Source organism: Melanostigma gelatinosum, assembly GCF_949748355.1.
Source record: "Melanostigma gelatinosum genome assembly, chromosome: 21".
NCBI lineage: Eukaryota > Metazoa > Chordata > Actinopteri > Perciformes > Zoarcidae > Melanostigma > Melanostigma gelatinosum.
In genome coordinates, this window is record NC_136654.1 from 676798 (window position 1) to 700473 (window position 23676).

Below are 23676 nucleotides of genomic sequence, written 5' to 3' on the forward strand. Positions count from 1 at the left end.
AGCAGTTCTTGATTTATTCTGACGAGAAACATATTTTACATTCATCAAAACAATCCGTTGTGTCTCACAAACAACACGTTTCTTTACGTGATAATAAAGTTAGTGGTGGAAAGTAACTAAGTACTTTTACTTCCTGGTTGTGTATTCTGGTTGTAGTCTGCGATCAGGTCATGTGACCAAAAAGACGATCTTTGAAGTCACTGAAGATAAGCTGAATAAATATGAGAAGGGGTGGAAGTATAAACATGGGAATACTCTTGTAAAGTACAAGTACCAGGAGTTTGTACTTGAGTAAATGTACTTCATTACATCCCACCTCCTTTAAACTCCCAACAAGGAAAAGATCAAAGCTTTAAAAGTTGATGTTTGAGACGTTTAACAGGTTTAAATTGATATCGACAAGATAACTCGTGTTGCGTTCAAGTGACTTCTGTTGTAATTAAGATCAAAGAGGGAGATATGAACTTTAGTGAACTGAATGTGTTTAAATATGAAAGGGAGGAGGAGGAGGTCAGTCCATCTCCTGGAGGCCACAGCGCCTCCTGAACTCCTGCCCTCGTTCATGGATCCATTTATTGGACACTGCAGACAGAGAGATGAAGATGAAGAAGAGGATGACCGTTAGCGGTTACACAGAGGATCGCCAGTGAACGTGGTGCTAACGTGCTAACGTCGTGCTAACGGGTTGTGTGTTGTGTGGACCAGAGAATAGAGGACGTGGTCCTGGTTGTTCTCGGTGAGGTGAGCATGAAGAGAGGAAGCTCTGCTCCAGAAAACACACTTCTAAAGGCTCACGAGGTCACTGAGGAGGACGTCTGGCGCCGTGTGCTCTGATTCTTTGGTCAGGCAGTGAACGCACCAGAAAACATAACTCCAAGTCTTGTTTTTTCAAAATAAAAATCCCCAACGGTCGCTGTATGTTAACAGGAAACCAGGGATGGACCAAATCCTTTCAAAATAAAAGTAGCCCCCTCACATAGAGACAGAACTCTGTGGTTTGAATGAGCCGTGTGAATTCAGAACGTCATCGTATTGATAATATTAATACGTGAACATATAAACGTGTTCTGAACTCACCCCACTTGTTTCCCACCAGAACCGGGCAGGCAGCGTGTCGGGTCCGGTAGTCTCCTTCTCCACTGGGATACAGATTATACCAGAACACCGCCGAGCCCTGAAGAATCATCGTCATCATCATTACCATCATCCTCATCACCACCATCCTCATCCTCACCATCCTCACCAGCCTCATCCTCACCATCCTCACCATCCTCACCATCCTCATCATCCTCATCATCCTCAACATCATCATCCTCATCATCCTCACCATCATCCTCACCACCACCATCCTCATCCTCACCATCCTCACCAGCCTCATCCTCACCATCCTCATCATCCTCATCATCCTCAACATCATCATCCTCATCATCCTCACCATCATCCTCACCACCACCATCCTCATCCTCACCATCCTCACCAGCCTCATCCTCACCATCCTCATCATCCTCATCATCCTCATCATCCTCATCAGCCTCATCCTCACCATCCTCATCCTCACCATCACCATCCTCATCCTCACCATCCTCATCAGCCTCATCCTCACCATCATCCTCATCACCACCATCCTCATCATCATCATCCTCACCATCCTCATCCTCATCAGCCTCATCCTCACCATCATCATCATCCTCATCATCCTCACCACCACCATCCTCATCATCACCCTCATCATCCTCACCATCATCCTCATCACCACCATCCTCATCCTCACCATCCTCATCAGCCTCATCCTCACCATCATCATCCTCACCATCCTCATCTGCCTCATCCTCACCATCCTCATCCTCACCATCCTCATCAGCCTCATCCTCACCATCATCATCATCTTCATCATCATCCTCATCATCCTCACCACCACCATCCTCATCATCACCCTCATCATCCTCACCATCATCCTCATCACCACCATCCTCATCAGCCTCATCCTCACCATCCTCATCCTCACCATCCTCATCAGCCTCATCCTCACCATCATCATCCTCACATCATCCTCACCACCACCCTCATCATCCTCACCCCTCATAAAAGGACGTTTCATCATTAAATAACATGTACAATATGTGCAGTGACATGCAGAAGTGGTTCTAATTGCTCTTAATAATAACAATGGTGAAAAATAACAACACCAATAGATATCAATAGGATACAGTTTAAAAGATAATAAACCTGTTAAATATAAGTATCACATCTGTAAAGGCAGACTACACAATAAACTGCACTATTTAATATTGTTTCATATCAAGAGATAAGAACAGAGCAGTCAGAGGACAAGAAAGAATGAACAGTAACTCTTAAATGTTCTGGTTTTCTTTATGATAATAAATGTAATATCCTTAAATGTTTCATTATTTCATGAATAAAGACAAAACAAATAGTCGGTTAACTGATGAGGAGAATGATGAAAGTGAACCTTTTTGGGCCAAATAGCAGCTCCAACATCAGTGAAGACGGTGGCGCCCCCTGCTGGTACGTCACTCATCTGCAGGAGGAGACACGGAGCCGTTAATAATGATTCAATTATCATCAAATAATGATCAATAAACAGAAATAATGAGTAATGATTATTAAATATTGATTTAATAATGATTACTGACGTAAAGAAGCCACGTAGCGATTCTGTTTCCTGTCCCCAACTCTTCAAAAGCATCTGGTTCATCTTTCTATAAAGAATATAAAATAATATCAATATCACACCAAAACCATGAGGAAGAGACAAACAGGAAGTAAAAGGAGAAGCATCCAATGATCAGGGCTGAAAGGTTCATCATTAAACGATTAATAACAACATTATTATCATCATTATTATCATAAATAAAATCCCATAGAGTGTCATGATGATTTAATTTACCCGTCCAAAATCATAGTGAGGCTCGTACTGTCCTCCCACTCCGTAGTTAGCCACCTGCAGCCGACAAAGACAAAGAGAAGAAGAGACGACAAAGACAAAGAGAAGAAGAAGAGACGACAAAGACAAGGAGAAGAAGAAGAGTCGACAAAGACAAGGAGAAGAAGAAGAGACGACAAAGACAAAGAGAAGAAGAAGAGTCGACAAAGACAAGGAGAAGAAGAACAGACGACAAATACAAGGAGAAGAAGAAGAGTCGACAAAGACAAGGAGAAGTGTCGACAAAGACAAGGAGAAGAAGAACAGACGACAAATACAAGGAGAAGAAGAAGAGTCGACAAAGACAAGGAGAAGAAGAAGAGTCGACAAAGACAAGGAGAAGAAGAAGAGACGACAAAGACAAGGAGAAGAAGAACAGACGACAAAGACAAGGAGAAGAAGAAGAGTCGACAAAGACAAGGAGAAGAAGAAGTGACGACAAAGACAAGGAGAAGAAGAAGAGATGACAAAGACAAGGAGAAGAAGAAGTGATGACAAAGACAAAGAGAAGAAGAAGAGTCGACAAAGACAAGGAGAAGAAGAACAGACGACAAATACAAGGAGAAGAAGAAGAGTCGACAAAGACAAGGAGAAGAAGAAGAGTCGACAAAGACAAGGAGAAGAAGAAGAGACGACAAAGACAAGGAGAAGAAGAACAGACGACAAAGACAAGGAGAAGAAGAAGAGTCGACAAAGACAAGGAGAAGAAGTGTCGACAAAGACAAGGAGAAGAAGAAGAGATGACAAAGACAAGGAGAAGAAGAAGTGATGACAAAGACAAAGAGAAGAAGAAGAAGAGTCGACAAAGACAAGGAGAAGAAGAACAGATGACAAAGACAAGGAGAAGAAGAAGAGACGACAAAGACAAAGAGAAGACGAGTCGACAAAGACAAGGAGAAGAAGAAGAGACGACAAAGACAAGGAGAAGAAGAAGAGACGACAAAGACAAAGAGAAGAAGAAGAGTCGACAAAGATAAGGAGAAGAAGAAGAGACGACAAAGACAAAGAGAAGAAGAAGAGTCGACAAAGACAAGGAGAAGAAGAAGAGTCGACAAAGACAAGAAGAAGAAGAAGTGTCGACAAAGACAAGGAGAAGAAGAAGAGTTGACAAAGACAAGGAGAAGAAGAACAGATGACAAAGACAAGGAGAAGAAGAAGAGACGACAAAGACAAAGAGAAGAAGAAGAGTCGACAAAGACAAGGAGAAGAAGAAGAGTCGACAAAGACAAGGAGAAGAAGAAGAGACGACAAAGACAAGGAGAAGAAGAAGAGTCAACAAAGACAAGGAGAAGAAGAAGAGACGACAAATACGAGGAGAAGAAGAGACGACAAAGACAAGGAGAAGAAGAAGAGACGACAAATACGAGGAGAAGAAGAGACGACAAAGACAAGGAGAAGAAGAAGAGACGGCAAAGACAAGGAGAAGAAGAAGAGACGACAAAGACAAAGAGAAGAAGAAGAGACGACAAAGACAAGGAGAAGAAGAAGAGACGACAAAGACAAGGAGAAGAAGAAGAGACGGCAAAGACAAGGAGAAGAAGAAGAGACGGCAAAGACAAGGAGAAGAAGAAGAGTCAACAAAGACAAGGAGGAGAAGAAGAGACGACAAAGACAAGGAGAAGAAGAAGAGACGACAAAGACAAAGAGAAGAAGAAGAGACGACAAAGACAAGGAGAAGAAGAAGAGACGACAAAGACAAAGAGAAGAAGAAGAGACGACAAAGACAAGGAGAAGAAGAAGCAGAGACGACAAAGACAAGGAGAAGAAGAAGAGACGACAAAGACAAGGAGAAGAAGAAGCAGAGATGACAAAGACAAGGAGAAGAAGAAGAAGAGATGGCAAAGACAAGGAGAAGAAGAAGAGACGGCAAAGACAAGGAGAAGAAGAAGAGACGGCAAAGACAAGGAGAAGAAGAAGAGACGGCAAAGACAAAGAGAAGAAGAAGAGACGACAAAGACAAGCAGAAGAAGAAGCAGAGACGACAAAGACAAGGAGAAGAAGAAGCAGAGACGACAAAGACAAGGAGAAGAAGAAGAAGAGACGACAAAGACAAGGAGAAGAAGAAGAGACGACAAAGACAAAGAGAAGAAGAAGAGACGACAAAGACAAGGAGAAGAAGAAGCAGAGACGACAAAGACAAGGAGAAGAAGAAGAGACGACAAAGACAAGGAGAAGAAGAAGCAGAGACGACAAAGACAAGGAGAAGAAGAAGAAGAGACGGCAAAGACAAGGAGAAGAAGAAGAGACGGCAAAGACAAAGAGAAGAAGAAGAGACGACAAAGACAAGGAGAAGAAGAAGCAGAGACGACAAAGACAAGGAGAAGAAGAAGAAGAGACGACAAAGACAAGGAGAAGAAGAAGAGCATACAGGAACATTTAATACACACTCGAGTCACGTTACATTTAGGGTTCCATTCAAATATGATGTTCACTCTGGATCTGGTCCATGTGTTTTGTGTCTGCACACAGTAATAATAATAATATCTTCCTCTTCCTCTTCCTCCTCCTGCTTACCTGCAGCTCCTCTGCCGTGGTGACGTCCAGGCCGGTGACGTCCTGGATCCTCTGGTTGATCCGGTCGACCACCGGATGTTCAAAGGCCCCGAGCCAAGCACTGAGGGGGTGGGAGGAGACAGGAGGGAGGAGTCAGGAGGGAGGAGGGAGGAGACAGGAGGGAGGAGACAGGAGGGAGGAGTCAGGAGGGAGGAGGGAGGAGACAGGAGACAGGAGGGAGGAGACTTAATAACATGACCGACGTTAATGCTGAAGAGTTATTGATCAGAAGGAGGTGCAGAGAAATATATATAGAGACAGACGTCTCCCTTCATGTCTCACCTCTTACTGATGCGGTAGTGGGCCGTCTCCAGAACACCGGTTACCGGGTTGGAGATGGTGGCTCGACGCAGCTGTGGAGACATAGAGACCTGTCAATCAGCGTGTAGCCCCGCCCTAAAGCATCCCCTGCTTTATGGTCTGTGTGACTGTAAATGGACCATAATGTACTAAATGAACATCATGCTGTATTGATGAAGACTTGAAACTAGAGATTGAGACATAAACTCATGTTTACTGAGGGAATAAATCAAGAGAGAAGTAGAGTCATTTCCTCATAGACTTCTATACAACCAGAGGAGTCGCCCCCTGGTGGACACTAGAGAGAATGCAGCTCCAAACATCTGGATCTCTCCACAGGTGAACTCACCCTGGGTTTGGCGAGCTCTTTCACTTTCTCTATCTCTGCGTCCGACACGATGTCGTGGTACCGGACGATGTGAGGTCGGTCCCACTCGTCCTCCTGCTTCACCGGACCGATCACGTATTTCGGGTGGCGGTCGTTGTCGTGGTAACGGCAGAAGAGGCGGCTCCGCCTGCGAGGAGTCTGAAAGAGGAAACGGCATCAGGATGACGAGGAGGAAGAGGAAGTGCGTGTGTGTTTCACCGTGAGAGTCTACTCACCATCTTCAGGCCCTCGCCGCGACACAGCTGCTCGTACTTCTTCCTCTCTGGAAGGTAGTCGGGGGGGCGACCCCGGGTCTCCCTCCTCCTCCCCCCTTCCTCCCCCTTCTGTTTGTCCAGCTGGAACTCAAAGTACTTCAGGTTCCCCATGGCTCTCTGGTGTGTCGGGTCTAACGGGGACATTTATAATCCGTCATGACATAAAGACATGAAGTCAGACAGACAGGAAGTCAGTCAGTCAGACAGGAAGTCAGTCAGACAGACAAGAAGTCAGTCAGTCAGTCAGACAGACAGGAAGTCAGTCAGGCAGACAGGAAGTCAGTCAGTCAGACAGGAAGTCAGTCAGACAGACAGGAAGTCAGTCAGGAAGAACTAAAGGGTGGAGAATGGGATTGGGCCTCAGACAGAAACAGACTCATGTCATGTGACTCACCGAGCTCCAGCAGCCTGCGGGTGAAGCCCAGCGCCGGCTCCAGCGCCCCCTGCTGGTAGACGGAGTAGCTCAGGTAGTCCAGGGCGGTGACGGCGTCCACGGAGCCGGAGGTCTCGCCTTCATCCAGCTGCCTCAGGGCCTGGAGCATCCACAGCTCCGTGTGGTAGTAGTCCGCCTCCGAGTACGCCACCTTGCCGAGGTCGTAGCAGTCGTCTGCGGTCAGAGCGCTCCGGTGGGACGAGGAGCCTGAGGACGAGACGTCTGTTTTGTGAGCTCCTCAGTGAAACTATCACGAGTCACGATAGATTCATCTGAGACCAACAGTCATGTGACAACAAGGAACACTTGGAAGCATGTTGAACATTTAGATTCCATTTTTTTCAATTTTTTGTAAAATAAATGATCAAAGGAATTCAACTTTTATGTACGATTGATGTCATCATAACTGAGTTATTCTCACTGAAGTCATGTTCTAGTTCTCTCTACTTCTAGTCATGATGGTTCTGTTTTCATAGAGGAGCAGGACTTTTATTTTGAAAACCAGGACCACAGAGAGAGAGGATGAGGATACCTGGCAGCGCTCCGGTGGACATGGTGTTGGTGTCCAGCTGGTAGGTGTCCAGCAGCCTCGTCAGAGCTTTGGCGGCTCCGGTCTGGTCGTCGTCGTTGGGGAAGCGCTGCCTCTGGATGGTGAAGTTAGAGATGAACGCTGTAAAGACAAAAAACACCACAGAAGAAGAGCGGTGGGTCGTCTGTGGCGTGGACGCGGTCGGAGGACGTGAATCCTGTGTGTGTGTGTGTGTTACCATCAGACATGTCAGACAGCACCAGGCTCTCCAGCTCTTTCCACTCCGTGTTCAGTCTCTTCATCAGCTTGAAGGCGTTCACAGGGTGTCCCAGGAAACCCTCGGGGTCCTGGAGGGCCACCGAGGAGAGGAGGTCCAGTCTGTCGGCCCATCTGAGGACACACGCACACACACACGCGTACACACACACACACACACACACACGTACACGCACACACACACACACGCGCACACACACGCGTACACGCACTCACACACACACACGCGCACACACACGCGTACACGCACTCACACACACACGCGCACACACACGCGCACACACACACACGCGCACACACACGCGTACACACACACACGCACACACACACGCAAGCACACACACACGCAAGCACACGCACACACACGCACACACACGTACACACACGCGTACACGCACACACACACGCGTACACGCACACGCAAGCACACACACACACACACGCGTACACGCGCACGGGCACACACACGCGTACACGCACACACACACACGCAAGCACACACGCACGCGCACACGCACGCACACACACGCACACAGTCACACATTTAAAAACCTGGTTGCAGACGTGAACGTCTCAGTGTGGACAGAGATGGTCTTCAGCCTCAGACTGAACCCTGAACACACACGGACCTCTTCAGCTGCTGCAGCTTGCTGTCCTCTGCTCTGATGTAGTCCTTCAGGGCGGAGACCAGCTCCTTCTCGGTGGACAGCAGCTCAGTCATGTGACCTGAAAACACACAGTTTCATCATTTGGTCAAAGTTATTAATGTTGTTATGAATCAGAGAACGGGAGAAACAAAGTCACGCTGATCCGGTTTGAAGCTGAAGGTTCTGGAGCTGAATGGTTTTGGCCCTTTAAAAATATTTAGTCTCCTGTGAAACACACGGACCAGGTTGTTTGTTTCGATCCACAGCTCGTGGTGAAACGGACCGTAGTGGACCGTACTGATCCCACAGACAGCCCGATGGAGAATATACAGCACACTGAATAACTGACCATAACAAAGTGAAAGTACAACATTGATATTTTTGATGGTTCACTGACTTCAGAGCGTTGAAATGATGTTTAGGACGATGACGTCATAACTATTGTGATGTTTGTAGACCAGCTGCTGTAATCAAACATCAACGGATCTGTATCTGTTCATATGGATCATTAACGATCAGTTATTAATATCAGGGTCATAAACATATATTTGCTCCACATTACTGTGAATGTTGAATATCTTTTGAACACGAGTTTACATCCACAGAGTGAATCAGAGGACGGAGACGTACTGATGAACACGAGGGAATCGAACACACGATGAACTCACCGATGGAGGTGAAGAAGTCGTGAGCTGAGGAGGAAGAGGAGAGGAGGAAGATGTGGACCAACAACCAGCAGAGAGCCATGAAGCCTTCAGAGAAACCAGACGCATCATTTAAATCTTCTTTTTAATTTCATCAAGATTCATTTCATCTAAACTCATCAATGAATCACTTTCATATCATTTTAAACTGAAGACCTGCAGCTCATTGTTCTCACATATTTAAGACCAAACCAATCGATCAGCAGATTAATCAGCAGATCGATTCATTGATGCAACTTTGTAGTTCTCCTTTTAATAACTTTATACTTCAATCATGAGACCAGCTCAAGAACTATGAAGCAAAGCATGAGAGAAATAATAATATTGTGTTTCAACAACAAATAACCATCAACAACAATCTTCACCTGTAATATAACAAAGAATATATCACCACTTATATATATATATATGAAATATATATATATACACATATATACCACATGTATGTATACCAGTATAATATATATAACATGTATGTATACAGTATAATATATATACCATGTCTATATACAGTATAATATATATAACATGTCTGTATACAGTATAATATATATAACATGTATGTATACAGTATAATATATATAACATGTATGTATACAGTATAATATATATAACATGTATGTATACAGTATAATATATATAACATGTAAGTATACAGTATAATATATATAACATGTAAGTATACAGTATAATATATATAACATGTATGTATACAGTATAATTTATATAACATGTATGTATACAGTATAATTTATATAACATGTATATATACAGTATAATATATATAACATGTATATATACAGTATAATATATATAACATGTATATATACAGTATATATACAGTATAATATATATAACATGTATACATACAGTATAATATATATAACATGTATATATACAGTATAATATATATAACATGTATATATACAGTATAATATATATAACATGTATATATACAGTATAATATATATAACATGTATATATACAGTATAATATATATAACATGTATATATACAGTATAATATATATAACATGTATATATACAGTATAATATGTATAACATGCATACATACAGTATCATGTGTATAACATGCATACATACAGTATCATATATATATAACATGCATACATACAGTATCATATATATAACATGCATACATACAGTATCATATATATAACATGCATACATACAGTATCATATATATATATAACATGCATACATACAGTATCATATATATAACATGCATACATACAGTATCATATGTATAACATGCATACATACAGTATCATATGTATAACATGCATACATACAGTATCATATGTATAACATGCATACATACAGTATCATATGTATAACATGCATACATACAGTATCATATGTATAACATGCATACATACAGTATCATATGTATAACATGCATACATACAGTATCATATGTATAACATGCATACATACAGTATCATATGTATAACATGCATACATACAGTATCATATATATATAACATGCATACATACAGTATCATATATATATAACATGCATACATACAGTATCATATATATATAACATGCATACATACAGTATCATATATATATAACATGCATACATACAGTATCATATATATATAACATGCATACATACAGTATCATATATATATATAACATGCATACATACAGTATCATATATATATATAACATGCATACATACAGTATCATATATATAACATGCATACATACAGTATCATATATATATAACATGTATACATACAGTATCATATATATATAACATGTATACATACAGTATCATATATATAACATGTATACATACAGTATCATATATATAACATGTATACATACAGTATCATATATATAACATGTATACATACAGTATCATATATATAACATGTATACATACAGTATCATATATATAACATGTATACATACAGTATCATATATATATAACATGTATACATACAGTATCATATATATATAACATGTATACATACAGTATCATATATATATAACATGTATACATACAGTATCATATATATATATAACATGTATACATACAGTATCATATATATAACATGTATACATACAGTATCATATATATAACATGTATACATACAGTATCATATATATAACATGTATACATACAGTATCATATATATATAACATGCATACATACAGTATCATATATATAACATGCATACATACAGTATCATATATATAACATGTATACATACAGTATCATATATATAACATGTATACATACAGTATCATATATATAACATGTATACATACAGTATCATATATATAACATGTATACATACAGTATCATATATATAACATGTATACATACAGTATCATATATATAACATGCATACATACAGTATCATATATATAACATGCATACATACAGTATCATATATATAACATGCATACATACAGTATCATATATATATAACATGTATACATACAGTATCATATATATAACATGCATACATACAGTATCATATATATAACATGCATACATACAGTATCATATATATATATAACATGCATACATACAGTATCATATATATATATAACATGCATACATACAGTATCATATATATATAACATGCATACATACAGTATCATATATATAACATGTATACATACAGTATCATATATATATAACATGTATACATACAGTATCATATATATATAACATGTATACATACAGTATCATATATATATAACATGTATACATACAGTATCATATATATATAACATGTATACATACAGTATCATATATATAACATGTATACATACAGTATCATATATATAACATGCATACATACAGTATCATATATATAACATGCATACATACAGTATCATATATATAACATGCATACATACAGTATCATATATATATAACATGTATACATACAGTATCATATATATAACATGCATACATACAGTATCATATATATAACATGCATACATACAGTATCATATATATATATAACATGCATACATACAGTATCATATATATATATATAACATGCATACATACAGTATCATATATATAACATGCATACATACAGTATCATATATATATAACATGTATACATACAGTATCATATATATAACATGTATACATACAGTATCATATATATATAACATGTATACATACAGTATCATATATATATAACATGTATACATACAGTATCATATATATATAACATGTATACATACAGTATCATATATATATATAACATGTATACATACAGTATCATATATATATATAACATGTATACATACAGTATCATATATATATATAACATGTATACATACAGTATCATATATATATATATAACATGTATACATACAGTATCATATATATAACATGTATATATACACCAGTACAGCACAATGACCTGCTGGGTTAAACTTTACAGACCAAAGTTAAATAAAGGCTGTAAATGTGGAGCTAACATTTGATGAAACGTTACCGGTAATAACGGATCCGTTTCCGGGTTTATCAATGAAAATAATCGTGAAAACAAGAAACTCTTCGGTTTAAACCATTAAAAAACAAACTGCTTCTGAATGTTGCTCCAGAGTCAAGCTAGCAGCAATAATACACAACTTCTTCTTCTTCTCTTCCGCTTCTTCTTCTTCTTCCTAATGGCGGCTGTCGGGCGCTTTGCCGCCACTTGCTGGACTGGAGTGTGGACTAAGGACGCTCTCTAAAATAGATAGATAGATATGTACTTTATTCATCCCCAGGGGGACATGTTACAGCAGCAAGACACACCAAGAAGCAAAGTAACAGAGTAACCAAAATATTAAGTATTAAAAACAATATATACAATCGAATAACAGAGTAGGACAAATTAAATACCAGAATATAGAATATATAAGATAAAACTAAAATGCACAGTATATACAATGAAATCGAATAGTGTTAAATGAACTAACCCCAGCAAACAGTGAAGCAGTGTGTCGTTATGTGGAGGATGATCTGTCCAGAGGTGATTTATTGTAGAGTCTTATAGCAGAGGGCAGGACTGTTCTCCTGTATCCGTCCTGGGACAGCGGAGCTGCATCAGTCTGTCCCTGCAGGAGGTGGTGGTCCGGGTTATCCAGTGTGGATCATAGTTTCTTCAGTGTCCTCGTCTCCACCACCTCTTCCAGATCGTCTTGTTTGCAGCCAATGATGGAGCCGGCCTTCTCGTATGCATGTTCTCGATGAGAACAGAAAGTGAACGACGTGGAGCCCGTTAGTGATAATATATATAATATATGTCATAACATGCATACATGCATGCATATATACAAGTTATGACATATATTATGTATATTATCACTAACAGGCTCCACGTCGTTCACTTTCTGTTCTCATCGAACTTTAAAACCACACTTAATAAAACAGAGTCACAGAAACGTTTTAATGTTGTTCCGTCTCCTCAGCACATTACATCATCCGAGTTATGACGATATTTAGATTATGTTGATCGCTTCAAAACACATCACTTGTTAAATATACAAATATATATTCTATTAATAATAATAAGATACTTATAACTGCTCTCACATCACAGTAAAAGTCATTTTTTAACTTTTTTCCTGAATCATTTCTCTGAACATTTTATTTCTTCGCAGCACTGAGAACTCTATTTCCTGTTTGGATTTTCAGTGTAAAAGTCTTTTTCAGGGCTTTACCAGATTAACAGTCTTGGATGATTATTTTCTTTCCGACTCGGACCGAGACTTGAACCAGGACCAGGCTCCCGGTCCGGCGGTCCTCAGTTGTAGCTGTACCCGGGCAGAGGGAGCTTCTGACCCTCCTTGGCCTCGAAGAAGGTGTAGGACAGCGTGATGGTGTCCACGCGGGCCATCCGGGGGTCCTCGGCGAACTCCGGGTCGATGTAGAAGAACACGGGCATGTCCACCTCCTCGTGGGGGTTCAGACGCTGCTCCTCGAAGCAGAAACACTGCGGAGAGACCAGCACAGAACCACCAGCTCATCATGCAGGTCTGCATTAGCGGGTCAGGACCTGAACCGTAGAGCACTAGACTACCTGGATCTTGTTGAAGTACTGTCCCGCGTCGAAGGGCACCACGTTGTAGGTGGAGATCCCGATGATCGGCGCGTTCGTCGGGTTCTTCGCTCTGTAGAACGCCAACGCCGTCTCACCCGGAACCACCTGCTCACCAAACACAGACACAAGAGGGCTGATCAGGACCAGACCCGCGAGTCAGGACTAGACCCGCGAGGACCAGGACCAGACCCGCGAGGACCAGGACCAGACCCGCGAGTCAGGACTAGACCCGCGAGGACCAGGACCAGACCCGCGAGTCAGGACTAGACCCGCGAGGACCAGGACCAGACCCGCGAATCAGGACTAGACCCGCGAGGACCAGGACCAGACCCGCGAGGACCAGGACCAGACCCGCGAGTCAGGACTAGACCCGCGAGGACCAGGACCAGACCCGCGAATCAGGACTAGACCCGCGAGGACCAGGACCAGACCCGCGAATCAGGACTAGACCCGCGAGGACCAGGACCAGACCCGCGAGGACCAGGACCAGACCCGCGAGGACCAGGACCAGACACGCGAGGACCAGGACCAGACCCACGAGTCAGGACCAGACCCACGAGGACCAGGACCAGACCCACGAGGACCAGGACCAGACCCACGAGTCAGGACTAGACCCGCGAGGACCAGGACCAGACCCGCGAGTCAGGACTAGACCCGCGAGGACCAGGACCAGACCCGCGAGGACCAGGACTAGACCCGCGAGGACCAGGACTAGACCCGCGAGTCAGGACTAGACCCGCGAGGACCAGGACCAGACCCGCGAGGACCAGGACTAGACCCGCAAGGACCAGGACTAGACCCGCGAGTCAGGACTAGACCCGCGAGGACCAGCACCAGACCCGCGAGTCAGGACTAGACCCGCGAGTCAGGACTAGACCCGCGAGGACCAGGACCAGACCCGCGAGGACCAGGACCAGACCCGCGAGGACCAGGACCAGACCCGCCAGGACCAGGACCAGACCCGCCAGGACCAGGACCAGACACGCTAGGACCAGGACCAGACACGCCAGGACCAGGACCAGACCCGCGAGGACCAGGACCAGACCCACGAGGACCAGAATCAGACACGCGAGGACCAGGACCAGACACGCGAGGACCAGGACCAGACACGCGAGGACCAGGACCAGACCCACGAGTCAGGACCAGACCCACGAGGACCAGGACCAGACCCGCGAGGACCAGGACCAGACCCGCGAGGACCAGGACCAGACCGCGAGGACCAGGACCAGACCGTGAGGACCAGGACCAGACCCACGAGGACCAGGACCAGACCCACGAGGACCAGGACCAGACCCACGAGGACCAGGACCAGGAGTCAGGACTAGACCCGCGAGGACCAGGACCAGACCCACGAGTCAGGACCAGACCCAGGAGGACCAGGACCAGAACAGACGTGGCAGAATCAGCAGCTTTAGGTGTAAATTGAATATTTATGTGACTTTGACCAGAAGCTCAGCGGCTTCATCTCAACAGGACCAGACAGATGGACCTGAAGGGTGCAGCGGAACCAGGTCTTACGAAGATCTCGCTCTGCTGCGGTCTGAAGTTCCACTGCATGCTGGCGTGCGTGTCTGCGTTGAAGGAGATCTTGAGGACGCGTTCCTTCACCGGCGTCATCGTCTCCACCTGCTGGGCGTCGTGTCCGGCCACCGCCGTGCCGCCGAGCCCCGCGGCCTGGCAGTAGAGCCGGTAGAGCGGCACCGCGGCGTACGACAGGCCGAGCATGCCGACCCCGGCGGCGGCGATGTACGTCAGCCCCGTCTTGTTCCGGCTCTTCCACTCCTCCTCCCGGCTCTTGGACTTCCTGCCTCGGCTCTCGATGCCTCGGCTCTGCGCGTGGAGGCGCGGCGGGAGCCGCCGGAGCAGGAAGTGCTCGGCCCGAGAGAGAGGCGGCGGCATCGGGGCGTCGCAGCGGAGCGTCCGGACACACCGGGTCAGAAACACGGAGGCCCGAGGGCGGCAGAGGGACGGACGCAGCAGGACGGGGAGCAGCATGCCGGGAACCTGCAGACGGTCCACGCCGGAGGCCGAGTCAGCAGAACCTGCAGACGGTCCACGCCGGAGGCCGAGTCAGCAGAACCTGCAGACGGTCCACGCCGGAGGCCGAGTCAGCAGGAAGCTCACCTGGAGGAGGAATCTGTCGTATGAGGTTTTCATAACAGTCATGACTGTTTGCGGTTACTTGGGGCTGCATATTGTTATTATTACTTTTAATCTTAATCGTCAATAAACTTCACATTCGAGAACCTGAACCATGAAATGATTGTTAAGAGTTGTTGCTGATTCATCTTCAGCCTCATCGATTGATATCTCAGCGTTCAACACTATGTTTATTAAATAATCTAACTAATACGGTAAGTTCTCCAAACTATTTATGAAGTCGATATTATTCGTCATGATGTAATCTGAGACTGAGGTATAAACATGAATGACGCTGCACAGTTTATGAATAACGCTTAAACACATATTGGTGTCACGTGACGGTAGATCACATGTTTTCAGTTCAAACGTCTCCAGTTATGCTGTACTGCGCATGTCCGCTGGTTCAGACCCAGAGACGCGTAGTTGGTGATAAACTAATAAGTTCTGAGGAATAACTTGAGTCATTTAGATGTTTTACCTTCGTGGAGTCCTCTGTCATTCACCGCTCACAGACACACGTTACCCAACACGACGGAGGGCAACACACGTGACACTGGTGCGACACAGAAATAGGTCCCCTTTCAGACGCACGCTTAACGGTTCCGCACACACACGCGCACACACACACACACACACACACACACACACACACACACACACACACGTTCAACGTTCATGTTGCAAATCATTTTAGATTTAGTTAAAGTTTCATTAAAACTGCAGCTGGTTTAAAGTCACGTGTGTGTGTGTATGTGTGTGTGTGTGAGTGTGATCCTGTTTATTTCTTAAATAAATACCCAAACTTTAATAATAATTATTTTATTTTATGTTCCTTATAGAAATGAAAGACATGTTGAGATTTAGGCCGACAGTATATTGTTATCATCATCATCATCATTATTATTATTATTATTATTATTATTATTATTATATTTTACACTCGTTAAAACCCAGAAGTCCTCGTGACGCCCTGAACATAATAAAGACAATATAAACATAATAATGAATCGGTGATGAAGCTCCAGTGACGTGTGAGACGATATAGAACATGTATTTCATGTTTTATATGTTATATAATTTATGTAATATTCAGATGTAGAAGAAATGTCAAACAAATTCATCGTATTAATTATATTTTGTCTCGTTATCGTATTATTTTCTTTTAATATAAATGTTTATTCATGTTTTTATTTACATTTATTTTTGTGATATTATATTGTTATGCCATCATATTGTTTATTTGTGTTATTTTGCCTTTATTAAACAAATCAAACAAATGTAATCTGAAGAAGTTCAGTCAAAGCAGTTTTGGGTTCCTGAAGATATTTCTGAAACAACAACAATAACAACAATAACAATAATAATATGGTTATTATAATAATAAACGTGTAGAGGAGGGTCTAATAATCATAATACTATGGTTATTATAATAATAAACGTGTAGAGGAGGGTCTAATAATCATAATAATATGGTTATTATAATAATAAACGTGACAGACATGAAGAGGCGGGTCTACGGTGGCCGTGGTGGGTCATCAGCTCGCTCCGCGCTCCGTCCCGGTGGTCTCCTGCGGTAGTAATGGAGTAATGGAGGGGGTCACAGTCGGACAGGTATTTGATGCGGAATGCATCCTCAGCAAACGGCTCAGAAAGGTAAGACACGCTCCGGGGGGTGCGTCGTCTCGTGACGTGTCTCGTGTGCTGACCTCTCGTGTCGTCTCTCCACAGGGCAAGTTTGAGTATCTGGTGAAGTGGAGAGGGTGGTCGTCCAAGTAAGTGGAGCTAGCTGCTAGCCACCTGATGCTAACGACACACAACACTCCACTAAAAAAAAAAGATGGCGCCCAACAATGCCACGGTGTTTACTCTCCGCTGGTCAGGGTTTAAATATCCGAGCAGAGTGAATCAAACTGCGGGCTTTTATTTTATTATCTTCAACACAATGCCGGACACACACCGAGCTCCCAGCGGCCAGTTCGGCTTTTCTGAGCCGCTTTCACACCGAGCTGCTGGTTCTGTTAGACGGACACACCGGCACCGGATAACACGGTCACATTTATACTCATAACACTGGTTAATATCATTGTACAATAATATACTGTATATATGTACATACACAGTTATTATGGTCACAGCAGGTCAGTATGAAAGCAGTAAACATCCTTCACAGCTGGAGAAGTACTCTGGTATTGTACCATTGTGAAAGTACTAGTAATACTATAAATACTACAAATAAAAGTCCTGCATTTAAAATATTACTACAAACCCAAATACACAAAGTACCAAATTAAAAATACTTTAAAGACAGATAATGATTGGTGTTATTGTTGATCACTTTAAAGGAGCAGCTCGTTTGAATGACTTTACGTTTTATATGTACTAATACATCATCATTTATTAGTTTATAATCATCTGTAGAGTACTACAGTAGCAGGAAGTGAAATGAAGTACTTTAACGTTGTATTGAAGTACCGTTTGTATTAGGGCTGGGCGGTATGACCAAAAATACAAATCACGGTATTTTGTAAGATTCTGGAGGTTTCGCCACGGTATTTTATTCATAAATTAACACCGAAAAGAAACGGGCGGCCAGCGAGCGGTGAACAGCTGTTTGTGTGGCCTGTCTTCCGCTCCGTCACTTCCTGTTTCCTTCACCGACATTCCCCTGGGTCCTAAGCCCCTCCATGGAAAGAAACGGGATTAGACCGTAGGATTTAGTTGTTAGTAGGTGTTGTTTATGGTTTCTTTCTTTAGTTATTAATATATATATATTCGTCCATCGGAGAGCTGTGTCGACACCAGGAATGTGGCTCTTTGAGGAGCCGCTGTTTGGAAGCAGCTATATCACGTCCCAGGTCCTGACGTCCGTCAGCCTGAGATCCAGACTGAGAGAGGCCGGCTGTGTGAAGCTGGGTCATCTGATGAAGACCTCCATCCCTCATCTAGCGGAGCTGATCAACATCCGGTCCAGCAGGCTGCTGCTCGGGCTGGTGGAGGAGGTCTGTGCGTCCCTGCCAGAAGTCCTCCGAGCGTTTGTTGGAGACCGTGCAATATCTGACCAATGGGACGAGCTTGATGCTGACCGGACTGCTGGCTGCTCGGCTCAGGGTGGAGTTTGGTTTCTACAGTCTGACAAAGAAAACTGAACTCTTTGTGAACATTTGGGCTCTGAACGACGTTCTGTGTTCAGTCAGAGATCATGCTCTGTTTCTGAACCGATGAGTTTCTGTTTTTTTTAGGTTTTTGTTGTTTGTTTGCGTGAATTAAGTTTGGTCTGAGAAACAGTAAAACTCTGTAAATGGAACTTAAAAAAAGAAATAAAGATACATTTTAAACCTCTCTTCCTTCTCTTTCTTCTCTTCCTTCTCTCTCTTCTCTTCCCTCTCTCTTGTCTTTCTTCTCTCTCTTCTCTTCCTTCTCTCTCTTCTCTTCCCTCTCTCTTCTCTTTCTTCTCTCTCCTCTTCCTTCTCTCTCTTCCTTCTCTTTCTTCTCTTCCTTCTCTCTCTTCTCTCTCTCTTCTCTTTCTTCTCTCTTCTCTTTCTTCGCTCTCCTCTTCCTTCTCTCTCTTCTCTTCCTTCTCTCTCTTCTCTTTCTTCTCTCTTCTCTTTCTTCTCTCTCCTCTTCCTTCTCTCTCTTCTCTTCCTTCTCTTCCTGTGTTCAGACACAACAGTTGGGAGCCGGAGGAGAACATTCTGGACCCGAGGCTGCTGGCAGCTTTCCACAAGAGGTCAGTTTATTTATTTCACTTTATTTTAGTTTGTGGTGAATTAACAGGATTTATAAAACACGACTTAATTCCAAGAACGTGAGTAAACGTGTGATTCATCTTCAGAGAACAAGAGCGAGAGCTTCTGTTCCAGAAGAAAGGGAAGCGGCCACGAGGAAGACCGAGGAAGATTCTGGTAGATCTTCTCCTCCTCCTCTCCACATTCTCATGTGATCACCAGAGTCTTCCTCCTCTCACTCTTCCTCCTCTTCCTTCTCTCAGCAGCCCGAACCGGCCGAGACTAAAGATGGCCGCTCCTCATCCTCCTCTTCCTCCGGCCTCTCGTCGTCCGCCTCCTCCTCTTCCTCAGAAGAGGAGGAGGATGATGATGATGATGATGAAGACCACGGTAAGAAGGCGAAGCCTCGAGTCCACCACCCGGTCCCCCAGAAGAGGCCTCAGATGGTTCTCGCCAAACCGGATCCTCCCTGCAAAAAGAAGCGCGGCAGGAAGCCGCTCCACCCGGACCTGAGGGCGCTGAGGCAAGCCAAGCGAAGACTTCCTCTTCCTCCTCCTCTTCCTCCTCCACCTCCACCTCCTCGCCACCACCAGGTGCTCAGACCCCCCAGGGAGGATCCTCGACCCGGGGTGAAGAAACCTCTGCAGCCGGCCAGCTTCACCTACACCGGTCTGAGCCGGTCCTCCAGAGAGGAGTCCTCCTCCTCCTCCTCCTCCGCCTCCCAGACCTCCTCCAGCTCCTTCTCCCAGACCGCCGCCGCCTCCAAACCGGGTTCCCTCGGCTGCATCTGGACCAGTCGTTCCATGTCTCCGTCCTCCTACGGCAAAACCGGTCCGTCCGCACAAAGTAAGAACTCCGAGCTGAAGCGCTCCGTCTCAGAATCGGGAGGCGGGTACAAAGGTCTGAAACCCGGTGGAGGTTCGGGGCCGTCGGGTTTACACGGCGGCTTCGGTGGACCGGCGGCTCAGCGCTCCCCGCTGGGCCAGAGGAGGCAGGAGGGCGCCGGGTCGGTCCAACACAAGCAGCAGAACCTCTCCAAAGCAAGGTCCTCGCCGACGCCTCGAGACCGAGCCAACCAGGCGCTCAACCTCCGAGCTCTCAACCTGCAGAGCGTCAGCAAGCCGGCGGCCGGCGCCGGCCTTCAGGGGAACGGCGCCGCGGCGGTGGCGGCGAGGTCGAGCTTAAGGAGCGGCGCTGTCGTTGCTAAGGGAGGAGCGGGGAGCGGCAAAGAGACTCGGGCGGGCAGCGGTCCGGGCGGGCAGCGGCCCGGACTGGCAGCGGGCGCCGGCGGTGCAGAGCAGAGAAGGTTACGGGAGGACCGGGGGAAGGAGGTCACGACCAAGACTACGGGCGTTGGCGTGAGACACGAGGACAGGAAACACGCGCTCGCATCTCAGAACCGCAGCCTGAACGAGCTCAGCACCGGCGACTCGGACGAGACCAGCAGCAGCAGCGAGTCGGAGCGGGACGACGGCGCTCTGTACCCGAACAACAGCAGGCCGAGCCTCGGAGACGACGCCACGGGGTCCGACGCCGACACGGACTGGCGGCCGGCCCGGAGCCTCCTGGAGCACGTGTTCGTCACCGACGTCACCGCCAACTTCATCACGGTGACGGTGAAGGAGTCGCCGACCAGCGTGGGATTCTTCAACTCACGGAACCACTGAGGGTCTAGCTGAGACCGGGTCTCTCAGGGTTCTGTTGTGGTTCCGGTCCGAATCCCGGATCCCCCGAGAACTCTTCCTTCTGCCGTCCCAAAACAGACGATCCAGGTCTCTGTGGTCTCCGTAGTCCAGCAGGAGAAGACAACAACACGGGGGACAGAGGGAGGAGGAGGAGGAGGTTCTTCATCCATCCTCAACAGTTTAGTCTTCACACCAGCGTCCCACTTCAACTTCTACCGGTTCCTCCAATGTGGTACCAGCACATGCAGAAACACTCCAGAGCTGGAGGTGAACGGTGCACGTGATCATTACTCATTCAAACTAAAGCCGAGTCAGCAGAATCCAGACTGGTATCAGAACAACGTGACTCTTAATGTGAGACTCGTTTTGTCTTCTGGTTATTTCAAAGCTGTGAACAAACTGAACCTCAGTGAGCTCAGTGAGGACGGGATGTTCTGATGTTCTGGATGTTCTGGATGTTCGGATGTTCCGAATGTTCTGGATGTTCGGATGTTCTGGATGTTCTGGATGTTCGGATGTTCCGAATGTTCCGGATGTTCTGGATGTTGTGAATGTTGTGGATGTTCTGAATGTTCTGATGTTCTGGATGTTCGGATGTTCCGAATGTTGTGGATGTTCTGATGTTCTGGATGTTCGGATGTTGTGGATGTTCGGATGTTGTGGATGTTGTGAATGTTGTGGATGTTCTGAATGTTCTGATGTTCTGGATGTTCTGATGTTCTGGATGTTCTGAATGTTCTGGATGTTCTGAATGTTGTGGATGTTCGGATGTTGTGGATGTTCGGATGTTCTGGATGTTCGGATGTTGTGGATGTTCGGATGTTGTGGATGTTGTGGATGTTCGGATGTTCTGGATGTTCGGATGTTGTGGATGTTGTGGATGTTCGGATGTTCTGGATGTTCGGATGTTGTGGATGTTCGGATGTTCTGGATGTTCTGGATGTTCTGGATGTTGCGGATGTTGCGGATGTTCTGGATGTTGCGGATGTTGTGGATGTTCTGGATGTTGCGGATGTTGTGGATGTTCTGGATGTTGCGGATGTTGTGGATGTTCTGATGTTCTGATGTTCTGGATGTTGCGGATGTTGTGGATGTTCGGATGTTGTGGATGTTCAGATGTTCTGGATGTTCTGGATGTTCTGGATGTTGCGGATGTTGCGGATGTTCGGATGTTGTGGATGTTCTGGATGTTCAGATGTTCTGGATGTTGCGGATGTTCTGGATGTTGCGGATGTTCGGATGTTCGGATGTTCTGGATGTTGTGGATGTTCGGATGTTCTGGATGTTGTGGATGTTCGGATGTTCTGGATGTTGCAGATGTTGTGGATGTTCGGATGTTCAGATGTTCTGGATGTTCAGATGTTCTGGATGTTCGGTGCGGACGTTGGTTTGTTGACCGTCGATGATTAAAGTGCGTCGCTAAATGAATTCAGTCAAAGTCAACGTACTCGCTTGTTAGCCAGAGCTCTCAGTCGCCCCGCATGCTCTTCTTCATCGGCAGACGGAGTCTTTCTCAGTGTTCATGACACGAGCTGTTGTTGTTAATGTGTGGAACCTGTTGGTCACATGACCAGCTGCTCCGTCAACTGATGCAGAACATGGAGGTGCGGTTGAAAGCCCCAAAGAAGCCAATAAGAGAACATTGAGTGAAGATCATTTGTTTGAGGACGTTTTTGTTAAGTTTTCTCTCGAATGAATCGAGAGAATTATTATTAATATTACATTATTATTACTGATGGATCAGCTGTGTTTGATAGAAGGTCTTGAGAGGACCCCCCCCCCCCCCCCAGGTCTTCAGGAGGACACGTTGTGCTTGTTGGACCTGAATCCAAACCAGGTCCAACAAGACGTCTCATTAGAACAACGTCGTGAATCCTTCTGCTTCTCTGTCGTCGTCTTCACTTCTCTTTTGGACCAAAGCTGTTATGAATGTGAATTTTTAATAATTTGTATTGTTGACTATTTTCTTGCACTACGCACAGAATAAATGTAAGCTGACGTTCCA

At 44.7% G+C, this 23676-nt stretch overlaps 3 protein-coding genes across 6 annotated transcripts; 1 reads left to right on the forward strand and 2 right to left on the reverse strand.

Annotated features, from left to right (window-relative positions):
- LOC306795326 (prolyl 4-hydroxylase subunit alpha-1-like) lies at positions 1-12662 on the reverse strand. 2 transcript variants are annotated; one of them, XM_079293806.1, is made up of 15 exons: positions 12527-12662; positions 8993-9076; positions 8307-8403; positions 7640-7791; positions 7405-7542; positions 6834-7079; positions 6401-6570; positions 6147-6323; positions 5780-5850; positions 5459-5558; positions 2909-2962; positions 2655-2720; positions 2471-2539; positions 1078-1174; positions 1-582 (listed from the first exon to the last, which is right to left on the reverse strand). In XM_079293806.1, exons 2-15 carry the CDS (start codon positions 9069-9071, stop codon positions 512-514), a joined length of 1587 nt encoding a protein of 528 aa, XP_079149932.1. In that variant the 5' UTR covers positions 9072-9076; positions 12527-12662; the 3' UTR covers positions 1-511. The 2 variants fall into 2 exon arrangements, with proteins under 2 accessions (XP_079149932.1, XP_079149933.1); XM_079293807.1 differs by having other exon boundaries at positions 12510-12662.
- A 789-nt stretch (positions 12663-13451) lies between these two features.
- cox11 (cytochrome c oxidase assembly homolog 11 (yeast)) lies at positions 13452-16807 on the reverse strand. Of its 2 annotated transcripts, none has more exons than XM_079293493.1 (5): positions 16740-16807; positions 16200-16243; positions 15638-16123; positions 14099-14224; positions 13452-14011 (listed from the first exon to the last, which is right to left on the reverse strand). In XM_079293493.1, the coding sequence occupies exons 3-5, from the start codon at positions 16112-16114 to the stop codon at positions 13823-13825; spliced, it is 792 nt and encodes a 263-aa protein (XP_079149619.1). In that variant the 5' UTR covers positions 16115-16123; positions 16200-16243; positions 16740-16807; the 3' UTR covers positions 13452-13822. The 2 variants fall into 2 exon arrangements, with proteins under 2 accessions (XP_079149619.1, XP_079149618.1); XM_079293492.1 differs by having other exon boundaries at positions 16200-16256; positions 16740-16804.
- A 1038-nt stretch (positions 16808-17845) lies between these two features.
- On the forward strand, positions 17846-21660 carry LOC306794544 (chromobox protein homolog 2-like). Of its 2 annotated transcripts, none has more exons than XM_079292654.1 (5): positions 17846-17914; positions 17990-18033; positions 19923-19988; positions 20094-20163; positions 20250-21660. In XM_079292654.1, exons 1-5 carry the CDS (start codon positions 17849-17851, stop codon positions 21651-21653), a joined length of 1650 nt encoding a protein of 549 aa, XP_079148780.1. In that variant the 5' UTR covers positions 17846-17848; the 3' UTR covers positions 21654-21660. The 2 variants fall into 2 exon arrangements, with proteins under 2 accessions (XP_079148780.1, XP_079148781.1); XM_079292655.1 differs by having other exon boundaries at positions 20253-21660.
- The last annotated feature ends 2016 nt before the right edge of the window (positions 21661-23676 follow it).

Excerpts from the sequence above, each read along its gene's own strand:
- LOC306795326 (XM_079293806.1), bottom strand. The coding sequence starts at position 9,071 with ATGGCTCTCTGCTGGTTGTTGGTCCACATCTTCCTCCTCTCCTCTTCC. Across the intron at positions 7,543-7,639 it reads GCTGTCTGACATGTCTGATG|CGTTCATCTCTAACTTCACC; the intron begins GTAACACACACA and ends TTGTCTTTACAG. Across the intron at positions 5,851-6,146 it reads AAGAGCTCGCCAAACCCAGG|CTGCGTCGAGCCACCATCTC; the intron begins GTGAGTTCACCT and ends ATGTCTCCACAG.
- cox11 (XM_079293492.1), bottom strand. The coding sequence starts at position 16,760 with ATGACAGAGGACTCCACGAAG. Across the intron at positions 16,257-16,739 it reads TGACAGAGGACTCCACGAAG|ATTCCTCCTCCAGGTGAGCT; the intron begins GTAAAACATCTA and ends CTCATACGACAG. Across the intron at positions 16,124-16,199 it reads CCGGCGTGGACCGTCTGCAG|GTTCCCGGCATGCTGCTCCC; the intron begins GTTCTGCTGACT and ends GACCGTCTGCAG.
- LOC306794544 (XM_079292654.1), top strand. The coding sequence starts at position 17,849 with ATGGAGGGGGTCACAGTCGGACAGGTATTTGATGCGGAATGCATCCTC. Across the intron at positions 17,915-17,989 it reads TCAGCAAACGGCTCAGAAAG|GGCAAGTTTGAGTATCTGGT; the intron begins GTAAGACACGCT and ends GTCTCTCCACAG. Across the intron at positions 20,164-20,249 it reads GAAGACCGAGGAAGATTCTG|CAGCCCGAACCGGCCGAGAC; the intron begins GTAGATCTTCTC and ends TCCTTCTCTCAG.